This window comes from Coturnix japonica, chromosome 1 (assembly GCF_001577835.2).
Source record: "Coturnix japonica isolate 7356 chromosome 1, Coturnix japonica 2.1, whole genome shotgun sequence".
Classification (NCBI taxonomy): domain Eukaryota; kingdom Metazoa; phylum Chordata; class Aves; order Galliformes; family Phasianidae; genus Coturnix; species Coturnix japonica.
The window spans coordinates 100,081,140-100,099,117 of record NC_029516.1 but is presented as its reverse complement, the minus strand read 5'-3'; the positions used below and the strand labels follow the sequence as shown (position 1 = coordinate 100,099,117).

Below are 17,978 nucleotides of genomic sequence, written 5' to 3'. Positions count from 1 at the left end.
GAAAAGTGCCTTCAGAAAATAAGAGCAATTTCAAACTGCTTTTGACCTTTGTTTCTCTTTCAGAAAGGTTCTTCAGATGAAGAAAGTGATAAATTATTTATGGTACAGAGTATTTGTTGCCTTCAGAGCACTAGGATGGATTTACCACAGCATGCTACCTATCATGGGCCAACAGTCCTAACAAGTCAGGAGAAAATCTGTGCCATCTGTGAAAGGCACTGTCATTATCTCCTAATGGAAACAACACTCCCACTACTATGCCCAGAGAAAAGAGCCCAAGCCCTGCAAAGAGGAATTCATATAACATTTAGGAGGTGAAAACCTGATATTTTTGGAGGATGCTACACACACTCAGGAAAAAAGAAACAGCATTCAAATAAAAGCTCACAAGCAGTAAAGCTGCAGAGTGCTGGATTCTATGTGGCAGAAGAATTTGCTTCACACATTCAAAAAAGATAACATATGAAGAGACCAATAGAGTGAGTCTGCAGGAAGCCAAAGATGTGCTTGAATCGCAGTTCCAACTACATCTTTCTTTAAATGCTTTTTAAGTGTTGCCATTCAGTCAACTCAAGCAAAATTTAAGTAGAACATGTAATGGCTTGTGTTTTTTTGTTTGTTTGTTTTTGGTTTGGTTTAATACTGTTTGTACTTCCAGCAGCTGACACTGACAAATGCAGTCATAAAGGAGCAAACATCTACTCATTTAAGTTAATTTAGCATCCTAATTAAACGTTAGTTCAGGAATAACTATACTTGTAGCTCCCCATTTTCAAGTGGCTAGAGAGCACCATTCCCACCCTAAATCTTTTAATTATGCAATGAGCACTCCTGAGGAGTTTGTCCAAAAGAGATCACAGAGTCTAATGAGCTTATGGAAATGACAATTATATGCACAGAAAACATACTACTGCAATTTTTATTTTCAACAGACATTGTGAGAATAAATATTGTTACACCAGCTCGAAGAACAATTTTGGGATGCTTTTGCTTTAATACATAGCATTTATTTTCACCAATCCACCAACAGAGAAAAGTCATTTATCTATACTAAACATCAAGTACGACATGAAAATCCATGACAGTGCTAGTCCTAATCAATACCGATGGTTAAAGTTTGAGGCCATATGAAAAACTAGACAGCAACATTGATTATAATAAACCTGATTTATATACATAAGGCTGGAAATATGTTATGTAGAGGGTAAATTTGACATTCCTTAGCTACTTTGCACACAAGGTAAGGAGAGTTTTCATTCAACGTATTTGTTTGTGTGGTGTTCTTTTTTTGCCATGAAAGGTAAGTAAAACTACATCAGTTTTATCAAAATAATACACGCACATACAAAAGGCAAAGATTTTATCACATTTCTTTTTCAAAAGGTATGTGAACACATCAGAAGAAAACCATGTTAGTACAATGAGCAGTATAGTTAAATTTTAAAAAGCAAGTTCTCTCTTGTGATTCATTACATTGAAATAGGTACGTTTTTCACTCAGAGAAATATTTTATATCATAGATATTACTAACAGAAATTGCACTTTTATTAAAATCATGTATTCACTTTTACTGCTTCTTCTGACCTTTTGCCGCTCTTTGGTATATGGGTCATCTGGACGATTTCCTGGCGGATTTAATTTAAATCCCATCTTCCTCAGGAAATGTTTTGTGAACTCATCACAATCTATAATCCTGTATCTTCGAGAGTAAAAGATTACTTCTGTGTCAATATTGAAATGATCTACAGTATAGAACTCGTCTTCATTAGGAGGTGGAAGTGGAATCCGATGACGTCGCACAATAGTTCCTGTAAAAGAATAAATTCAAGGAGTGAACATCCTTTGCTCTGAGGATCACAGACATGCTAGTTTTCTTCACTGATACAACCAAAGCAGATGAAATTATATGGGACAAAAAAAAAGCTCAGCAAAGGAACTATAAAAGGATCTTATTTTAATAACAACACTAAATATATATATATATGATGGGGAGGAATAAAGAAGACAAAGCCAGGTGGTGCCCAGGGACAAAAGAAGAGGCAATGGGTACAAATTAAAATAAATAAATAAATAAATAAATAAAATCCAAACACAAGGAAACACCTCTTTTACTGTGATGGTAGCAAATAATACAAGAGGTTTCCCAGAGAGGCTGTAGAATCTCCATCCTCGGAGATACTGAAAACTCTGCTGGCCATAGCCCTGGAAAACCTACTATAGGTGACCTTGCTTTGAGCAGAGGAGTTGGACCAGATTATCTTAAGAGATTCCTTCCAGCTTCAACCATTCCAGGATTCTGAGATACCACAAGTATTTAAAAAATACTCTATAGGCAACAGCCTCAGCAGGTTAAACAAATAAGTAAGACTTAAAGGAAAGTTATGATTTATCACAAGTAAAGTTCGAGTTTCCAAAGAACTCCCAAAGCTGGGACTCAACCCTTGTTTTCAGCATTACAAGAGAACAGGAAGATTAGCAGTGAAAGATTTGCCACATCAATACAAAGGCATCACTGTGTGAAAATAACACACAGAGAATACAAAGATGGTCCAGTCCTCAATCTCAGTATCTCTGTTGTGCTTTCCGACTCAGATGTCCCTGTAACAACAGCTTTATAACACAGATACCCACTGCCTAAGACCAGGTAGAAACCACCAGCCCATATGATTACAACAAGAGTTGCAACTTGAAAACAACTACAGTAAACACAAAAATTCCAACGCTAAAGATAGGTTCAAGTACTAACCTACTACTACAACAATAGTAGACAATTAGACACAGTTATCTAGCAAGTATATCTTATTATCTCTCATTAACAAACAGCATCTCTTTCCAGGGCCCTTCAGCTGTGCATCTGGTAGTGTTTCCCTCTAAATTCCTTTTGATGGTTTTCCAGCATTGTCTTTTTTTCGGTTTGGGGGTAGGAGGGAGGATGAACAGAGATAGAGGAGGTGGGGGAAATATATTGCTGTGTATTTATGTTTAGTTGTTTTACTGGCCTCATTTCTGAATTACTCCATGGAAATTCTTCACTGTTCAGTTTATTTCACTAGGGACCAATCTGTATGAAATACCTTCCACTACTACATTATCAGAGTTGTTTGTTAAATTCTAACTCCTATAATGAGTTACTCTTACAATATAACTCTCATAATTAGTTCAACTCCCATAAATTTTCATGGGAATAAAGCAGCAAAGCGATTCTACTCTATATTCACATTAAATAAATTATTTTAGAGCTTTTCAATATTCTGATGTTTCACATGTACCAAATCTGACACTCTGGTTACTGACCTTTGACTATGAAATAAATTTGAAGTTCTATCCGTTTAAACACACAAATATTACCATTAACAAAAACACATACTTCCAAAATGTTACCTAATTTTGCTTAATCCTTGAGTTGCTCCAACAACAAATAAATAAATAAATAATAAACTGACCAGAACAGATCTCCATATTAATGCAAAAGTTGATTATAATTTTAGTTAAAATATATTTGTTTACAATTTTCTGACATGCTTTCTGAAGTTATATTCACCTAAGAACCAGTAAATAAATACACAGCTATTTTTTTCCTGTCATCTCTTTTCAAAGTACAGTATATAAACCCATTTTGTTCTGATGGGATAAGAACTTCTTTCCTAATGGAAAATGTCTTGTAGAGATAATATCAAGTCTAACATGCCTTCATTTTTATTAGATATCATTGTGCCTGATCTACACACATGGAGAAAATATTTTATATTGTTGAACTTGAAATTTAATAAAACGTGATGAACTCAGGTTAGGACAATTTAAAAAATGCTGTGACCTTTCTTCTGGAAAATAATTCTGTTTTTATTCCTAGAAAAATGCTAGAAATCATCTGTGCACATGCAACAATCTCCTTGTCAGGGATGAATGTGTTCTGTCAGTTTATTGAGCAGGCTATCCAACTGCAGTACTAATCAGGATCCTCAATATTTCTATCTGGTCAGCCTACAGCTCTCCTATACTGCAATCCTGTAAAGGACATGGGTATGCTGGTTCTCTCCAACAATAGCGGTGGCATCAAGTTCCCACATCACAATTTGTAGCAGATTCTTTCTTCTCTCAGGGTTTCTGATAATTTGGCAGCTACAGCAGCAGCTTAAGGAGAACTTAATAACAGCGAAGGATTTCTGGTCAGCGCATGCAGTTGGGCTACATATGATTTGATCTCTGCTGCTACACTGCCCTACAGAATGACAAAGAGGTGTCAAGAATTTCCTCAGCATAGCTTGCTTACTCCCTCTGCACTACTCAGGACTGTATTAGAGAAGAATGGAATGGGTAACACTTGGACTTTGCACTCTCTGACTGCTTACACAAAAAGAAGTACATACCACTATTCCTGCAACACAAAGAGTTCATCCCAAGAAACAAGGGAGCTTCTTACATTCACCCATCTCCAAATATAGCCAGGTCCTGTTCTGGCCACCATTAAATATGACAAGATCAGTTATTTCAAGGGCTCAGAAGTGGTCTTAAACTTTTAGATAATCAGTTATATTGGAGGAGCTGCCTGAAACTTCACTTTCCCAATTGCACTTTTCACTTCAGCCAGTCGGCCTTGGGAACCTTGCCAGCAGGCAGCTTCACTTTCTTCCTCATCTGGCTGACCTTGGGGAAAACCAGCCAGCTGCTCCATTGTGCTCTGGCTCTCAAGGCCTGGATTGCTCTGGAAGCTCCTCTTAACTCCATGGGACATAAATAACCTTTTGATAAGGCAGTATCGGCCAACCATAGTCCTTCAAACTGAAAATTAGAACTACAAAACGCTAGTCTCGTCCCATCTAGACTGGCGTTCTAAGGGAAGAACTTACTTTTACACAGGGAGAATAATTAGCTCCCTGGCTCTGGAAGAACATTGTGGAGTTTATATGGCAAAATTTACTGTTCTCCCCTTCATTCCTTCTCTTCTATTAGTTCTTGAGCACTGTGATTGCACTGGTATTTTTTGCTTTCATTCTGGTTTCTCAAGTTCTCTGCATTCTTTTGTGTTGGGCACTTTTGTAGATTGTTTTTATAGATTTCCTCTAGTGTTCCTAAGAATCTCCATAATATTTTTCAACCTACAGCAAGGCAGTTTCCAAAATTAAATGTACTTTAAATTTCAGCCATTGAGTAGTAACTTAAACTGTCCAAGTTCGTGTCTAAGCATAGCAGCCAATTCCACAAAGCGCTTTTTAAAGTCACTAGAATACATTTCCCACAGATCACTTACTTTGTTGCTCTGAGATTTTGATCACCGGTAAAAGCACATTCCCTGGCTTTTTTAAAGCCAATTTGTTTTAGTCTTGTAAAACCATAATTAATTCTAGCAATTCTGATTTATTTACCATGTGTTCCTTCACAACATCTTCCTGCAGTCTATAAGCCTCTCCAAGTTTTTCCCCCGCAAAGCAACAAGTACTAACCACAGAAGGGGGAGCACAGAGGGAAATCACTACATTTCCTTAATCCCCCCATGCCCAGGGAGACCCATTCAGACCATCGAGTTCTCATTTGTGGGATACGGCATAAGCACTGGTAATCCAGTAGCCCCAAGGCACTAACCAGAAAAGCAAAGATCTACCTTTGATCTATCCAAGCATCAGCCTTTGATCTGTGCCATCACTGCAATAACTACTCTTTAAGAGGACTCCTAAGAACAGCTGTGTCTGTTACATCTCTTCCACCTGGGTATGCATGCAAATCAGGGTCCCCACTACTTTCTGTGTTCTAAAGATTAATCCAAAAGTTTAGCTATTCAGCACCTTTTCCACCAGTGCTTGCTTCTTTTTCTCCTTTACACAACCCCTCTGTAACTGTCCATACAGACTAAGCCTATGCTTTTCTTTAAATTCCCACACATTTTTCCATCTACATCTCCACATCTGTGTTCTTTTGTTCCGTACAATTTGCCCTTATTTCAACAAGCCAAGTTCTCCTACAGTTGAACTCTCCCCTACAGAACCCAGGCATTTTAATTAACTGAAATATCCGATTTTAGCGTAGGTACAGAGGACAGCATTGTGGTTAAGACCCTGAACTTCAGCTCAGTTCAGCTTCTCTTCCTGTTACAACTTTTCTTATATGATCGTGGGCAAGAATTTCGTTCCTTTGTACCTCAACCTAACAGCTTCACAATGCAGACAGATATGCTTCTGTTCCTTTCAGTCTTCTTTTCAATCAGAACAGGGAATATGAACAATAGAAGAGATAAAAGAGGCAATGGGTTGTTTTTTAATTGAAATCTGAGCAAAAGTAATGGTTTAAGCAGATTATAAATATGTATACACATACAAGCACTTTATGGTTTATGCACTTTATATATGTATTCTTATAAAAATAAGCGGTTTAAGACTGCTTTTACACATATTCAAGAACAAACTTATTGTCCCTGAGGTAACTGTTTCATAGCTTTTATTCATTTATAGAGCATGAAGTCATTGCCCAGGCGCATAGGAGCAAGAACTCTCTGACAAGCATCTGAATCTTTTTTTTCTTCTCTCTTCTACATAAGATCTCCAGCTTAAGAAGAATCTTCATGTAAATTCTGATGATAAAGCCCAAGGTCACCTCATTAGCTGTGAAGCCTAAACACACACCAGCTGGTTTGAGAATCTTTCAATCTACAGCATCTCTTCCTTTCTTGATGCAATCAATACACTGAGATTCCATACCAACCCAGGTACCAGTAACAAATAAATGAAGTGCTCTTTTAAGATACTGGAACACTTATTTTTAATCCACATAATTAGCATTTTCTACATACTCGTCTTATATTGAGAAGTGCTCTTACAAAGCTGCAGAGGCCTTCAAAACATCCTTGTATAGAAGACCGAGAAAATCCTTGTTCATCTCTAATACTATGCAGTTAATTTTAGATCTTGTACCAAAGATAACATCAACAAGCATTAACACAAGATCCAACCAAGGAAATAGGAGGAAATGCTTCCTGTCACCTCAGGATCATCTCTAGACTGCCAGGAGCACCAGGCTGCATATCTCATACTACACAGTGACAATGCAAAAGACTCATTCTTACAGCTAGATACAAAGCAAACAGCCTTGAATTTGCTTTCTATAATAACACAGTGCTATAATATGATGGAAAGTACAGCAGCCACAGAAGGGTGGCACAATCCTAGGCTGCAGCAAATGAGAACAAGTCCCAGTGCAGCAGCCATGAGCACACAAACAAACAAACAAACAAAAATCTGCTTACCTTTAGAAGGCCTCAGGTAGGCAGTGCTCAATCAACATTTTAGGCTATGACATAGCATTTCTGCCACGCTTTCTTACTTTAACGAACCTGGTTTCTAGCTTCCCTCTCAGAGACATCACCTCTGCTTCTTAGTTTAACTGTATTTCCTTTATTGATAGTTATTTGTTCCAAGCCATGTAATCTAGAAACACCTGCTGCCACTGCTGTGACATGTAAGTCAAGGAAAACCTTCACCTAAGGATGTTTCCAGCCTCACACAGATAGCTGGAGAGCGGGTGCCTTATAAATTCCCAGGCAAAAAGATCCAATATGCTTTTCTTTAGGTCATGAAAAATCAACTGCTCTGGCAGGAGTAGGATGAGGTTCCTCTGAATTCAAAATCAGTTCCTGCTGAACAGCCAGCAAAATTTCTGGCAAGAACTATTCAACACAGGAAAAGCAGAGTTCAAAGTACTACTCTAAAATAAGATTCCCAGGCAATTTTATCCCAGGTATAACATAAATGAAACACTTAACACTTTTAAATATTATCCTATTCTGTAGACAAATAAACTGATAGCATCTGATCATCTTGGAAAATAATATCACAGTTAAAAGGTTAATTTAAGAAAAAATAATAAGAAATTGCTGTACAAAGATCCATCAGAACATACAAACTATCTTGTGGGACTGGGAGGTGCAATCATCCCAAGATACTCATCCCAAGTCATCCCTGCTTATCTGGACTACATCTCTTACAATTTCTTTTTCTTTTGGATTTTGGCAGTGACCTACAAACATCAAGAAGCAGCAGCTGCGTTCCCCTTCTGCAATAGGATGTTGACTGCCAGATCACATTTCCTTAATGTAAACCAAGTTCGTTAATACTCCAGTAAATCAGTTTACTAAACCTTCCTCCACAAGTCCTCAGGCTGGCCCAAGTGTAGTGATATGACTCAGGAAAGGCAGCTTAGAAGCATCACAGCAAAACTACTCAGCTGAGGGCATTTTCATCATAACCAACAGCCAGAGGCACTAAAGGTGCTAAAGGTCCTTCAGTAAATGCAAAGATATCTGCAGCTTCTAATAAACAATAAGAAAGATCCAGCTTGAGAATTTATTATCATAGGAAGGAACCAGGACCAGGAATGGAAATCCAAAATGTAAGTTGCTTTTCCAGAAGTGATACAAAACCAAAAATAGACCAAGAATCACATTAAAGGAAATATGTACGTGTGTGTGCATGAATGGATTCTGCCTTACTAAATCTACAGCTTCAAAAAGTAAGGCAATAAAAAAGTCCTCATTGTGACCCATATTAAGATGATTACAGCTATTCACTCATCGTCCATTTTAAGTATTAAGAATTCATGTCATATACTCCTTAAAACAGACCAAGTCTTTGCAGAAAGTATTTATACTTTCAGCAAAAAAAATAGAATGCTAAGAAAAATACATACCTTGATTTATGCCACTATTTTTCACTCGGTGTTCAAGCACTTGAATTGTATCATCTTCAAGGTAGAAGTATATTTTACAATATCTTATTCTATACGGTTCTTGAGTTTTATCAGGCACTTCTTCCTCAAAATAGGCATCAAATGACAATACCTATTAAAACAATAAATACATATAAAGCAGCAAAGTCTTCAATGCTTTTGCATAATGCATCAATAAAATAAACTTGTGCACATTATAAGCTAATTAAATGTATGGATTTCAGGAGGTAGATTTATTTCTCAGAAATGCAAGAATGGAAATCCACATTCAATCACATAAATTTAATATTCTTTGGTTGACATTTTTATTATCACAACATCTAAAGCAGAGATGGAACTCTACAGTAAAGCAATAAATCAAGTATAAAACTATCAGCAGGCTGCTTGAAAATTCTTCCAAACAAAGCATTTTTGACAGCACAATGAACTACCTAAGTCGTGAAGAAACTTTTAGACTTCTATTCAATGAATTCCTGGAAAATAATGAAATGACAGTAATGGCTTTACCATTGAGCTAAGTGGAAAGGAGAGTCCTTTTTAAGCAGGTCTTGCATGCTCTCTAATGAGTGGTGTGGAAGACTACAAGAAAAACTATATTTTTTCTGGAGTCTCTTACATCTGTGCAATACTGTCATTTCAAAACTTACCTGATTCTGCAATTCAGCAAAAAGGGAAATCTCAGAGAGCGTACCTACTGGCCTCTCTGTGTTCTCTTGGGAGAGAAATAATGGAAGAAAAAAACCTTCACAGGTGAAGCACTCAGTGGTTTACAACAATGCTGTTAATGTCAGGAGATCTCAGATTAAACTTTGCCAACCAGTTTATACTTCTGGTATAATTTGTGTTCTTTAATCACTAAGACCGTGTTTAAGGGAATGTTCAAGAAATATATATTTTGTAGTGTAGTATCTACTAAGATGCTTGTTGTGGTGAGAGTGTGTAAGACAGCATTACTAAAAACTAGGTTTCCACCACCAGCAGCTCCAACCAAACATTTGGGTCACACCAGTGCTTATTCATACTTCATTTTTGTAATAATTAATAAATTCAACAACCATAATTTTTGGTTCATTAGGCAAAATGACACAGTGGAAAAACAGGAACTTAGTTGTTCCATTTCAGCGAGTATGTGGCAGAGCTGGACTTAAAAATGTTTGAAACCTGTATGTCTGAGATTCCTGAGGCTCAACCAACACGGAGTTGAACTTCACACCTTGCCCAACTGGTGATAAGCATAGCAACCACAGGATGCATGTACTCTCTTCTTCCCATTCTGCTAGGCACACTAGAGTATGAATGTCTGACAAGCACATTGTTCAACTGTACTATTTCATTATTAACTGTCTTTAATTCTGTTAGCACTCATTTCTAAGACCAGTTTTCTCATGAAACACCTGCCAGGTGAAAGGGGTCTATTTGCACGGATTTTCAAACAAGAGCTGAGTCCTAAATAGACTGTAATTATTCCTTTCACTAAGCATGTCCTGGTTTACTTCATCAGATGACTTCGTGGAAAGTCTTCTGCAACTTTGCTCACTTTGTACCTTTCTTTATGAGCACACTAGTGTACGACTGAAACACACTCAGCAGCCAACTGCAGTTTTGCAAACTGAAACATAATTCAGAAAGGTTGAAGTGGGGAAGGAACATAAAAGGTGATGCCTTATTTTACATTTTAAAGCAAAGTTACTTTTAGAAATAGTCAAAATTCAGCATTTCCTAATTCGTGTGTCATCTGTAGTGCATTGCTGTGTACAGTAGCCCCTTTTTTAGAAATTAGAAGTTGGGTATGAAAATCGAGAGCAACAAATGTTGAACAAACTCTGTGGCACGCTGTAAAGCTGGCATGAGGTTTCCCTAGCACCCGTGGCAGTCAAATTATAAACATCTTTTCAAGCTCAGGAAGCCTTGTGTGTGTATTTAATCACAGAAGAAGTTAAATTTACACCTGCTTCCTATTAGGCATATGAAGTTACAAAAACTATTTCTTAACCTACTTAATATTTAGTATTACGCCTGCCCTGTAGAGCTAGAAAGAAAAATGGGTAAGAAAGCAGAGTACATCTAAAAACATAAACACCTGTTCATTTCTCATGAAGTCCACTAAGCTGCATCACAAACTGCAGCACTGTCAGGCATAGTGCCATTTCAGGCTCTTACCTGGAGGTTAAATTAATTGGGTAGTACTCTTTAACTGTCTATAATTAAAATAAAAGACATGAGCCCTCCAGAGTCTAATTTTAAACCCATAAACTCCTGTCCTGCATTGATTGCCCTGTGTGGGAATACAAAGACAGTAGCCAGCTAACTCATTTTACCAGCAGTTCCCCTCACTTTCTACTTAACTCATTTATTTCATAATCTTGGGTCCAAATCCTGGAAACGTGTATGTCCCCAAGAAATCAATGCACACTTTCATATCAAAAAAGGGGTGCAGACAGAGCATGTGCAGGGCTGGCCCTAACACTTAGGCACATTATACCACTTCACATTTGAGCACATTGGTGAAAAGCAGGCAAGCAATACGAGGGACTTCAGATATAATGTATATCTGTCTATTCAAGCTTTACATTTTCTTGCAGTAGTTCTGGTCTGCCAAGGAGACAAATAGATAATTATGATGAAATTATCTGCATGACTTTTACTTTAAAACAAAAATTATGCCATTCTTCTCAGTATTTAAATATCCTAATAATTTTGTCATGCAACATTTCTGCAATTTGCTGAATGATTTCTTTTCCCGGATCATTTTCCTTCTCTGATTATAGGCTTATTGCTTTAGAAATAAACCATCGCCAAGTAGCATTTATAGTAAATTTTAAAAGGGAAGGTAATGACAGCATGCTACAAAATACATATCATCCTAGATAACAGTTATTTGATAACTCTCTAGCTTTAGAGGTGCCATTACACTCCTATGAAACAAATAAATATATGTATTAATTTTAAATCCCAGCATCTATAACAGATACTGTCTATTTCCCCACACATGAACAAAGTCAACAGGACTTTGAGCAAGCAAACAAGACTAGATAGGGGAATTCTAATCCTCAGAACTGCACTGTGGTTAGTGGTCATGCAGATTTTCTCCTGGAATGAGGCTTCCCTTACATTCCTTTAACTACACATTTCCTTGTTTGATCATTTGAAAAACAAAGAAATGGAGAAGTACATTCATTCTGAATATGCTGCAAATCAGTTATTTGCTATCACTATTTTAAATGGGTATATATTAACTACCCCCTTATTTGTATTATGCCCTGTAGGAGACATATCCCAATACAGAAATATTTGTGTACGTTGCTGTATAACTTACATCTACCTCAATTATACAATATACAAATATTAAGGAAAAAAAACAGAAGTTTCCACCCTTTTTGTTTACACAAGAACATTTCTCCATGCAAAAACTAATCTGACTGTCTGAATTTCACCTCTGTATTATGGTATCTGTTCATAAAAAAACGCACAGATCCTGATTTCTACATACCTTTTTGTCAAATGCTATCCAGGCAGGAACACCACATCCCAGATCTGCAGGAAACACGCTGGATTTAGGTTTCAGCTTCTGTCCAGGTAGTGGTTCACCTCCTATTCCAGGTTTATCTTCCCCAACCAGCATAGCAACATTATTGCAGTAGCCCCAGAGCTGCGATTTGTGGAACTTCTCTTTCCCTAACTATCAAAGGAAAGAGAGAAAAAGACATTTTAATGTGTGGTTTTAACTTCATAAGAGTTATCTAGCTAGGCAAGGGGGATAAATCACATAGAAGTTTTTCTATAAGTACTTTTCATACTATCTGTAAACCTGTAACAACTTGAGCACGGCATGTGAAGTGACGTTATTTCAGCAGTCAATTTTGTGTCTTACGGATCAAAATGGAAAGGCATTTTGTTAACATAGCCAGGCTGAGAAATAGGATGATACCAGCTGTTGTCCCCCCTTTTCTTCCCTGCAATAAGGACTATGGAAGAAGGAAGCAAGTCACCCATGGGAACAATGCAAACGGTAGAGGGGGAAAAGCTTCCTCTATAGAACCCTAAAGGTCAGATGGAAACACTTCAAGAGTACCTAGAAAACAGTCTGCTGTCATAACCTATGTTGAAGACCTCATTTATATTTGCATTGCAGAGTGCAAAATACATACTCCTGAATACACTTCAGTTTTGGGAATCTGCAGCTGAATCAAAAGACAGAAAATTCATTCTATCTGGCCTTATTTCAAAAGACAACCTCTGAAGCAATTTAATATTATTATTATTATTTACATTATTACTGTTTTTCAGGCAATTACAGATGGAGTGCTTAAAGACAACCAACTGCAAAGAAAGCCATCCTGGCTTGATGCTCCAGTGAGCATCAGTTCTGCCTGTGGGAATGCTCCTTCCAGTGGGCAACCTGCACTACAGGCGTGCTCCCTCACGCAGAGGCAGCAGCTCCACACAGATCAGACTAAAAGGAAGAGCCAAAACAGGAGACGGCACCACAAACCCTTTCTTCCATGAGCAGCAATATTGATCCATTAGCTCCTCTTATTCTGCTCCCTTCCTCACTCCCTCAAATCCTTGAAAAGCTTTGGAGCGACTGAGTTGTGCCCCCAACCTTCAGCCTGGGGCTGGTGTACCATGAGGAAGGGGGAAGAACCGATGCTAGGAAAGCACAGAAAGGACCTGGCCAATGGAAAGGATAGACAGTATAATTCTCCGAGCATCACTGGAACAGATATGTCAGTAATGTAGCACTGCATTTGGAAAGTTTGGATATTAGGAATAATTCTCTCTCAGTCAGAGCAGTGATGCAGTGGCACAGGCTGCCCAGGGAGGTGGTGCAGTCACTGTCCCTGGAGGTGTTCCAGAGCCGTGTGGATGTGGCACTGAGGGATGTGGGCAGTGGGCATGGTGTGATGGGCTGCTGGTTGGACTGGGTGATCTTAGAGGTCTTTTCTAGTCTTAATGATTCCTTGAAGAGAAAACAACATTAATTAGAACACACACATTTAAATCAGTGCTTCCCAAAAAGTGTAGACGACACTGCATTACCATCATGAATAAAAATTGGCCAAGAGAAATGTTGTTCATCATAGCGATGTTCGAGTGCTCCAGAATAATATAATACACATTCAATATTCTGGGAAATGTGAAAGCAGTGGAGCAGCAAAACCTGAAAGGGGCTGACTAGTTATTTTACTCTGCCAATATGAAATGGAGTGAGGAATCTGAAAGGCAGCTAACCTTTGGCTCATAACATTCACTGCTCATATACACAAACTACTGCACACTGAAGGTGAAAACCTCAATGGCGCTGTAAGCCCAATGACACAGGAAGGAGAGCTGTCCTTGAATGAACAGCTCAATCCCTACCTTAGTTTAGATTTTGCTTATAATGCAAAGGCAGTGGTATGCAAAAAAAACCACATTACTTATTATTTTTACAACTGATTATTTTTAATGCCATAAAAATCAACAGCCGTACCCTGCTCAGGTTAACAAAGGCTGGGCTGAGCAGCATCCTTCAAAGCAGACACTGCAAGGTTTCCAATACGGGTGGTTTGCTCCCTCTTTTTTGGACACTAGCAAGCTGCTCTTTCTTGTTTTGTTCCCCTTTATTATCATTACTTTTGTTCCCTGGTAAACTGATAAAGAGCTGGAAAGAATGGGAGGGAGCTTTCTGTGTTTATTAGGTGTAATGTGGAATAACTAGAGTCGAGCTGAGTTCTACACAGGAAATTTGTGGGCAAAAACATCTGATTTCCACTGAAGGCTCCATACACCAGCAGATCCATTCTGACACAGCAAGTACTTCTTCTCTGCCTATTAACAAAGCATGAGTTAGGGAGAAAAGCACAGTTTTTAAAGCACGGTAAAAACCTCTGTAGCTTTTTAGGTCTTGAAAGAAAGATCATTTTAGATCAATAATCACAGGACTACTTGTAAGCTCCTCTGTGAAGATCACCCAAGCATCCTCTAGAAACATGAGCAGGTTATTTCTTTTCAAGCAAAGGAGTTATCACAGAATCACAGAATCGCAGGGGTTGGAAGGGACCTCTAGAGATCATTGAGTCCAACCTCCCTGCCAAAGCAGGATCCCTACACCACGTCACACAGGTAGGCGTCCAGGTGGGCCTTGAATATCTCCAGAGAAGGAGACTCCACCACCTCCTTGGGCAGGGTGGAGGTGGTCCATTAATTATAATGGAAGATCGCAAAAGAGAAAAATGACATTTGAGAAACTTCAGCTAACAAATCCAGACAGCATCCAGCCGAAAATAGTGACAGAACATCACATTACATCCAAAGAAGTATTAAGCAACTTCTAAAAGAGATCTGTGACAGTGCGGGGAAAGAGCTTTACTGTGTCAGCTGTGCTAATGCCGGCTGCAGATCTGCTGAATAAAGTTGGCTGTTTTCTGTGCGGTGAGCCTACAATAAATATTGGGGATACATTCAATAACAACAAATGTGAAGGTTGGGATTCTCTGCTGCTTTGTGGATTTACAGCTAAAGAATGGAAATACACATAAACACTGCATGTTATGCAAATGAAATTCATGCAGCCTTCTGCCCTCTGGAAAGCACAGGTCACACAAGAGACAGAAATAAGTAGCACAAGTTCTCACAACACTTACGAGTAGCATCTCTCACAAGCAAGCACTCATTTCAGAGAATCATAGAATGGCCTGGGTTGAAAAGGACCACATGCTCATCTAGTTTCAACCCCCCTGCTATATGCAGGGTTGCCAACCACCAGACCAGGCTGTCCAGAGCCACATCCAGCCTGGCCTTGAATGCCTCCAGGGATGGGGCATCCACAACCTACCCTTCTCAGCAGGAGGTGGATCAGTAACACTGTCACCAGAGCCATTCCTGCCACAACCCAGACTCGTAGCACACTCACACTCTTGCAGTAACATAGCAAACCTATTGCACGCAATGTTTCTACCATGTGCTGCATTAAACATGATTATTGAGGCATTTGGGCTTTTTTGTCTTAGCACATATATAACTTGTATTGGCAAAGCTGAAGACCTTTCTATTGCACGATTTTAGCATCAGTCAGGCTTTGCAGGTAGAAGATAGAGTACAGTTTGGTCTCCCTTTGGCTGTTCTATGTTGGCTTTGGTGACAGGAACAAAGCTATTATGTATTTACAAAAATAAACGACCATGTTCTTTAATTCAACAGTGCAGTTCACCACTGGTGATCCCTGTGCCCCGTCAGGCAGGGTAAGGCCTTTCCCCAGTGCTGTCAGGGCAAACCAGCCCTCATATGCACAGCACCTTCAGCCTCACTCTTCTCCTAGAGCTGAGGAAAAGCTGTGTTATGTTACCATAGGAACCACTCCAGCTATTTTGAAACTGTCTATCACCTTGGTGTATTACCCTCAACTCTAATTAGCTGCGGTGCCCGAGCTGCTAGGTTTTGTCTCAGTTCAACAGAACTACAGTGGCAGCGTTGCTCTGGGGCACGAATTGGAAAGAGGCACCAGTCAGTTACAGTTAAGGGGGAAAACAAAAAAATAGACATCACACAAAGGCTGCTGCCTTTTTGCAGCACCAGGCCTCGCAGTTTGTGGTCTTTGGCAGCAAAGGGAAGATGCACACAAGTTGAGATGAAGCTTTTCTGCTCGCAGGCTGGCAAAGAAGCAAAGGTTCTTGGTAGAGCTGTCAGAGACTAATAATAATCATAAAAGAGCTGCACTGCAAGAACCAGTGACCCTTAGACACAAAGATGCAAGCACTGTATCAGGATTTCTTAATTCCCCTTTGCCAGCAGCAATCCCTGCTGTCCTGGAGTTAAACCTAACCACCTTAAAGCCCTGGTTTTCTATGGGAGCTCAGCCTCCTCATTAAGAACATCCAAATGGATATGTATAACTTTTCCACTTTTTGAAGGCCTCTATATGCAGCAGGTAGCACTAAGGGTGGAGAACAGAGTATTGCAGCAGTAGCTTCAACAGTGATAAGAACAAGAGTGTAATTAACACCCATAATTATAAACAAAGGACTGACAGGACCTGCAGTTCCCTATCCCATGCTCATCCCTCTTCAATAACCTCCACTGACTGATTTAATTGAACAGAACAAGTAATTCCTGCACAACCTTTAGTTATTCTACCTCCATCCAGCAGATAGCAATGGTACACACCTATTCCACTGGATCCGATGTGCCCACTTAGCATCTATCAGCAATGATAGGTGAGGCATCCACATCTCTGGGCAACCTGTTCCACTGTGTCACTACCCTCACTGTAAAGACTTTTTCTTTACATCCAACCTAAATGTACCCTCTTTGAGCTCGAAACCATTTCCCTTGTTTCCAGGCTTCCCCTTGAAGCCTGCCCCTTCTCTTTAAGTTCACAGCGTGAATACCAAATTCCCCTCCAGATATGTTACACTTATTAAGACAGCCCACACTGCCGTGTCTGCTTCTTAAAGGCAACGTCTCCATTCCCAAACCCTTCTTTCCCACATCACGGTCCAGTACTCAGCACATCATCCCTGGAAGCAGTGATGCGCTCAGCTCCGCAACACCCTCTCCCACAGTCTAAAAGCATCACTCCCTCGCTCTCGCCCATGGGGAACGGGACTAAAGGGAAAGGAAGGGACCATCCCATCCGTGCCACTCACGTTCCGGCCGACGGAATAGCCGGGCAGCACCGGCAGAGCCATGACCGGACCCCAACGCCAGCCCGGCCCGCTGTGCTGTGGGGCCGTTACCTGGGGACCGAAATAACGTCACAAGAAGGGAGGGGCCGAGAGGAGCCGAGTGGGACCGAGAGAGGCCGAGCGGAGCCGGGCTCAGCGCCCCATAGCGGGGATAGAGAGATTGGAGGAGTTGGATTATAACGCTTTTCATTTTGCCGCTTTTTTATACAGCTCGTTTTACTTTGTTGCCCTTGGTGACGTGAGAAGAGGGAGCGAGGGGTGAAGCTTTTACATCTTCTTGTTGTTTGGGGCTTTTTTAATGCATTTTAGTCCACGGTGAGGGTGGATCTGGGTCAGTGGGTTCGCACGTTCCGGTTTCCCAGCTCCGTGTTTGCATGCGGTGCGGGAAGGGAACGCTTCGCATGTATTAGAATAGAAAATGAAAGGTACCGTCGTTTGAATCGCATTCGTTTCCTATGGTGGGCGGTATTAAGCTCAGATTTCAACTTCAAACGGAGGGTAGATAGAGTGAGTTTCTCACGGGTAGATCTGGGAGGTGGATGGGTTGTGCCCTGCTGGGATGGAACTCACATCTCCCTTGTAAATAAGGGAAGATGCCCT

The 17,978-nt window shown here is 39.8% G+C and overlaps 1 protein-coding gene across 1 annotated transcript in view; it reads right to left on the bottom strand.

The window, feature by feature from the left end:
• EFHC2 (EF-hand domain containing 2) overlaps window positions 1–17,464 on the bottom strand; it is a 56,269-nt gene extending 38,805 nt beyond the window's left edge. The window contains exons 1-4 of the mRNA XM_015884109.2: window positions 17,340–17,464; window positions 12,203–12,391; window positions 8,674–8,824; window positions 1,585–1,808 (exon numbers count right to left, since the gene is read on the bottom strand). Of these exons, the coding sequence (XP_015739595.1) occupies window positions 1,585–1,808; window positions 8,674–8,824; window positions 12,203–12,391; window positions 17,340–17,381 (606 nt within the window). The 5' untranslated portion in view covers window positions 17,382–17,464. The remainder of the gene's footprint in view (window positions 1–1,584; window positions 1,809–8,673; window positions 8,825–12,202; window positions 12,392–17,339) is intronic.
• Window positions 17,465–17,978: the final 514 nt, after the last annotated feature.